Source organism: Melanotaenia boesemani, chromosome 17 (assembly GCF_017639745.1).
Source record: "Melanotaenia boesemani isolate fMelBoe1 chromosome 17, fMelBoe1.pri, whole genome shotgun sequence".
NCBI classification, from domain to species: domain Eukaryota; kingdom Metazoa; phylum Chordata; class Actinopteri; order Atheriniformes; family Melanotaeniidae; genus Melanotaenia; species Melanotaenia boesemani.
The window spans coordinates 16037143-16042741 of NC_055698.1; the positions used below are offsets into that span (position 1 = coordinate 16037143).

Consider the following 5599-nt stretch of genomic DNA (forward strand, 5'->3'; position numbering starts at 1 on the left):
ATGAAGAACATGATGATCTTCACTCCGCTGTGTCTGACCCTGTGCTGGATGCTCTCTGTGGACTCCGTGATGGTGAGTGCAACTTCAGTCATTCCAAAACTTCACCAATAAAATCATGTTTGAGCAACTTTATGTTTTGTTGTAAGAGTCCAGGAGTGGCTGTAAATGGCAAATTAAAATGAACCAAAGCCAAATTTTTCTTGGCTGGATTGTTGAACAACCAACACCTTTTGCACAGATGTGTTTTTAAAGCACTTTGTTGTACACAGCATACTGAATTTTTGCTTTTGCACTTGTTTAGGCTGCATGAATTAGCATATGTGTTCCCTTTTTATACAGCTGATTGTAGATCTGTTTGGTATTTATTTATGTTGTCTGGGAAAAACAACAACAAAGAACATTTTTGTATTACAGTAAAATGGTGCAAAATTTTAATATTTTTTAACATTTCTCTGCACTGTATTAAGCTGCAGTTAGACTTTGTGTCAGACTTTGTGTCAGTAATAAAGTAATATCTGATCTCTCAACAGCAGCCGTTCCTTTAAGTTCACAAAGTCGCCAAAACGTTTTTCATGTGTGTCTGTTGTTCTTGGCATGAAAATCAAATTAAGGTCTTCAAATGTGATGAGGAATATAGTTCATAGCATTATTTCCACTTATAATGGAAAACATCATCACCAAGCTCTCATTCAGGAGATTGTGTCTTCTAAAACAGAGATATCATATGGTTGTTATTATAAAGTTAACATCCAGTAAGTGCACTAGTAAGTGGTCACCTCCATTTGCATCTACATGTGATAACTGGAATATTGTAACACAAAGTGTTATTACAGACATTTCTTCACAAGAAAAAATATCTTAATCTGATATCAATTTACATTTATTCTTCAATCACGTTTCTAAATAGACTAAACAGACGCCAGCAACACTAAACAGCAATAACTGTCTCTTTTCTTTTTCTGTGTTGTTTATAGATCCCTTGCAGTCACCGGTTAAACATGGGTGGGCAATCGGTTGATGACATGTACGATGGCTGCAACAACAAAGCGTCAATGGACAAGATCAAAAAGCGGTTTTCTGAAGAGCTGACAAGTGGAGAAGAATATGCATGGGCCTGGAAAAATGCTGAAATGTGTGCTAATGAGAAGTTTAAGATAAGGAGTAATGAGGACATGGCTCTGACAAAAGATCACATGCAAGCAATCTGTGTGTACACAAATGAAGGTGTGTATCCACAGTTTAATACAGCAGTCAGAGAACAAGGGGAAAATTATACTAAGTCATTCCAGTACCATATTTTACATTCCCTGTTGACAACAGCCATTAGAATATTGAATCCTAAACGCCGCTGTCACATCACCTACAGACGAACTGGAGTTACATTTACTGGAAAACTCAACCAAAAAATTCGTTTTGGTTCTTTTGCATCCAGCTCTTACAGAACAGACCTGACCCTCTTTGGTAATGAAACCTGCTTTAAGATTAAGACCTGCTATGGTGGATATTTAAAAAACTATTCATTCTTCAATGACACCGAGCAGGAACTCCTTATCCCACCTTATGAGATGTTCACTATTAAAGACATAGTTAAAGACAAAGAGCTGGTCGACTGTAACATTGTCTATGTGTTGGAGAGTGCAGGACGTAAAAGTAATCTGAACTGCAAGTTATTTAGTTTTATTCAAAAGGTTAAAAACCATGTCATATCTTTCTTGTCACCAAAGCCAAGATAATAACAAGATGATACCCCCCCCCCCCCAAAAAAAAAAAAAATGGCTATGGTTTCCAGCTTTATGCTTACTCTTCATTGGGTTCCTTGTAAACTCATGTTGTTCATACAGGCTAGTTGAAGAGTTTAATGGAAAATTCATATATATAATTTATATATATATATATATATATATATATATATATATATATATATATATATATATATATATATATATATATATATATATATATATATATATATATATTATACATATCTTGTCTCCTCTTGTCTGATATACAACTCAGTCAATGGAATTTGTTTTTAACTTTTTATGTGTGTAAATGACTCCCAAAGCTGTCATGTTTGTTCTTCACCTGATGGAGCTGCTGGGCTGCTTTCTGTAATGGACCATTTATTGCAAGAAAAAAATGTGTAAAAAGGCATCCTTGTAGTTTGTCTGCTATTTGGGACTCACTGCGGATAATTCTACAGCAAAAGTCTGAATTGTTTAGAAAACAAGCCATAAATCAACCAGATGGAATCTAACAGCTGTGTCAAATAAGCCCGTTCCACAAAAACCCACCCACAAGGTACAAAGGGACTGATCAACATCCCATTTACCTCATCCTGACAGATCAGAACACGTTTGATGGCGAGAGTTATCAATCAAATTCATTTATCAAATGAATTTTGATAAATGACAAATTCCAGTTTAATATTTCAATATCTGATCCATGACAAAGCTGATTAGGGATAGAAAACAAACAAAAAAGAAATAAAATATAATAAAAACGTTTTTCCCCTCTATTGGAATAAAACAAAAAACACACACACAAAAAACTTTTGCTGACACTTAAAATCAGATCCAGTAGATATAAAACGTAACAGGACAGAAAACTGAATTTATGAATAACAAAGTCAGTCTAGTCATTTCAACCTGTTGAACTTCAGGTTATTGTAACTTTGCTCAGCTGATGATTGCATGCAGCCATAAAGTCATTCTGATCTGATCTGTGCAGCCTGTTCATGCAGGCTGCAGTGAAATGAATATTGTTTTATGTATTGTTTATATATTTCCTCGTTTGTTTCCTTATTCTTTTCCAGGTTTATTCTGTTTTGTGGCACTCCTATTATTCCATACAAGTGATGTCACTCAACTTAAAAATGAGACCAGGAGCTAATTTAAAGATACTTACAGCTTTAAATGTTCTGTTTCAGGAAAAAAAAACAAAAAACAAACAAACAAACAAAAAAAAAAAAAAAAATCAAACAAAAAAAACAAAACAAAAAGAAAAAAAAAACAGTAAGTTATGCTGTACCTCAGAAATGAAAACTTCAATCTCTTGCTTCTGTGTTTTTATTTTGGTACAAACAGCAACCATGTTTTTTTCATTAGTGGTCATGTAATTTAATTGAGAAATAAATTAGCTAATACTAACACTACATGCACCATGTAAAAAATTTTTATATCTATTTTACGAAAAATGATTAAGTAATATAAGTTTACTTGTACAGTACAATTCAAAAACACTTTTTTAAAAATCGTGTAACATAAAACATCCTGTTATGCTAATCTTTGACCACTGGTGGTCGCCCCTGCTCCAAGCAAATCTTTGAGGAGCCAGAAAGCATCAGTTCTCTTATTGATGCTTAGTGATGATCAACTTCATTGAAGTATCTTATTCTCAACATTTCATAATTAGAGTTACTTAAAATACATAGATTAGGACTATACTTCATTGCAGCTGTAAGCAGACGGCTCTTTGCTTTAGGATCCAAGCATGGACAGGCTTATAGGCCTCTAGGAGTATCTAAACATAGCATTGTGTAAGACACACTTAGAGGTAGATTGTTTCCTTATAAGGGTCTGTCTTAAAGGACTGTACTCTGCACTTAGAAACGTTCCCAGCACAGGATATATACATGAAATTCGGAGAAGAACACACGAACATCCTATATGTAAACTTGTGTCTGATCTATGATTGGCCGATTCAGGACTGAGGAATGTTCTTTGTTTGAAAACTATAAAAGAGAGACTTACACATCTAGTCAGGGGTTTTTCTACGATTGGCTTCAGAGACCTCACAGAGATGCATATCTGTTTACGATGTCACTTTTTGTAATAAACCATCATTTTTACATAAAACTGATGTCCGGAGCTCTTCTTTTACCTGAATGTATTTTTGTCACAGCATAAGCCTAAAGTAATTTACTACAAAATAGTATGATCCAGAGAAGAAGATCTTCATATGATGAAGTCATCATATCACAGAAACGGCTATGAAGACACCAAGGACACTAAAGGGGAAACCACCGTACAGCACCGAGAGAGGAGAAGTTATCAACCAGATGATGGCTTCACAAAACTATAGAATGTTATTAAGGACAGTAAACTACAAAACGTCACCACAGACTATTTCTCCACAACACCTGCTTCCACAAAATAAACCCCACTATGGCATCAAGAGTCAGAAAGTACTCCACAACATCATCACTAGCCTCTCTGTGCTCTTTACAACAAGTGAATCTTCCATGTTTTTTTGCTCATCTATGTGCAGGACAACAGCCGAAGAAGCACTTGAAACACACCATGTAGATCATGTAGATATGTTTTAAAAGGCTATTTTAACTTTGTTGTTGATTGATAAACTTGGTGGGTCAGATATGTTATAATTACATTTGTCATTTTGTTTGTTGTTTTAGCTTAAGCACCTTCAACATGTCAGTCTGCTGGACAGTAACCTGGAAGAAAGTTCTGAGCCTCCATTTAAATAATTATTTCCATTTATGGGAAGCCAATCAAACTATTACAAGTAAATACCAAAAATTAAAGATAATAGGGGGGGCTACTAAAAGAGAACTAAATGACAAATAATAGGTACCAACTAGCCACTAAGAGATCCAAAGAAACAGAATCAACTAAATAAAAACCATAAAATACTGACACAGAGGTACAATTTAAATCACTAAAGAGTTTAAAACAACTACACAACAACTGCTACAGATTCAGAAGTTACCCCAAGATCTGCCCCTGAGCCAGACCCTCATTTTCCACAGTTAAGAACTTCCTTTCTTGGTCAAACAGTTTGTTGCTCAAAAAGAGGCCGAGACCAACACAACTGAATCTTAGGACAAGTTTTAGATGTTGAGTAGGAAAACAGCACAATGAGACAGGCTCGTTCCTGGATCTAAAATGCTGTATTGTTTGAAAAAGGCATCAAAGCGCACTTTCCACTAACCTTTATGCATGTTAGATCTAAAGTTATGATATTCCTGGCCTTTCTGAGTTAGGGTTAGGTTTAATAAATGGCAGGGGATGAGAATCAAAACAGGAAATACACCTTGATTTTCTTCTGTCTGAGCAGAGTTGGGTTTTTCTTAGTTTAGTTTTAAACTGAAATTTTCTTTTTTTCTTTTTTTTACTTTTACTGTTCTGGTCTGTTCTTATTTTTTGTAACGTGTGGCGGCGAAGGTGAGGACCAAATTGCAGGCAGTCATGGCAGAATTGGTGCAGGTAAAAAGACCAAAACAAAACAGGCCCCAAGACAAAGCTCAGGGGGTGCCGAGCAGACAACGGGGTCAGGTCAGGAGGGCGCAGAATCTCCAGTGGTTGACCTGGAGGTCGATAAGACTTGGGCCGGGCCTCTGGCGGATGACCCGGAGGACGAGCAGACTTGGGCCGGGCCTCTGGAGGATGACCCGGAGGACGAGCAGACTTGGGCCGGGCATCTGGAGGAGGACACGACATGAACTCGAGCTGGGTGAAGAGCGTCTTGGCCTGAGACCCCCTCTGGAACATGGACTCGAGCTGGGTGAGGAGCGTCTTGGCCTGAGACCCCCTCTGGAACATGGACTCGAGCTGGGTGAGGAGCGTCTCGACCCGAGACC

At 36.9% G+C, this 5599-nt stretch overlaps 1 protein-coding gene across 1 annotated transcript; it reads left to right on the top strand.

Moving 5' to 3' along the window:
* On the top strand, positions 1 to 1850 carry LOC121628074 (NAD(P)(+)--arginine ADP-ribosyltransferase 1-like). The gene is made up of 3 exons (XM_041966975.1): positions 1 to 72; positions 975 to 1688; positions 1842 to 1850. Exons 1-3 carry the CDS (start codon positions 1 to 3, stop codon positions 1848 to 1850), a joined length of 795 nt encoding a protein of 264 aa, XP_041822909.1.
* The last annotated feature ends 3749 nt before the right edge of the window (positions 1851 to 5599 follow it).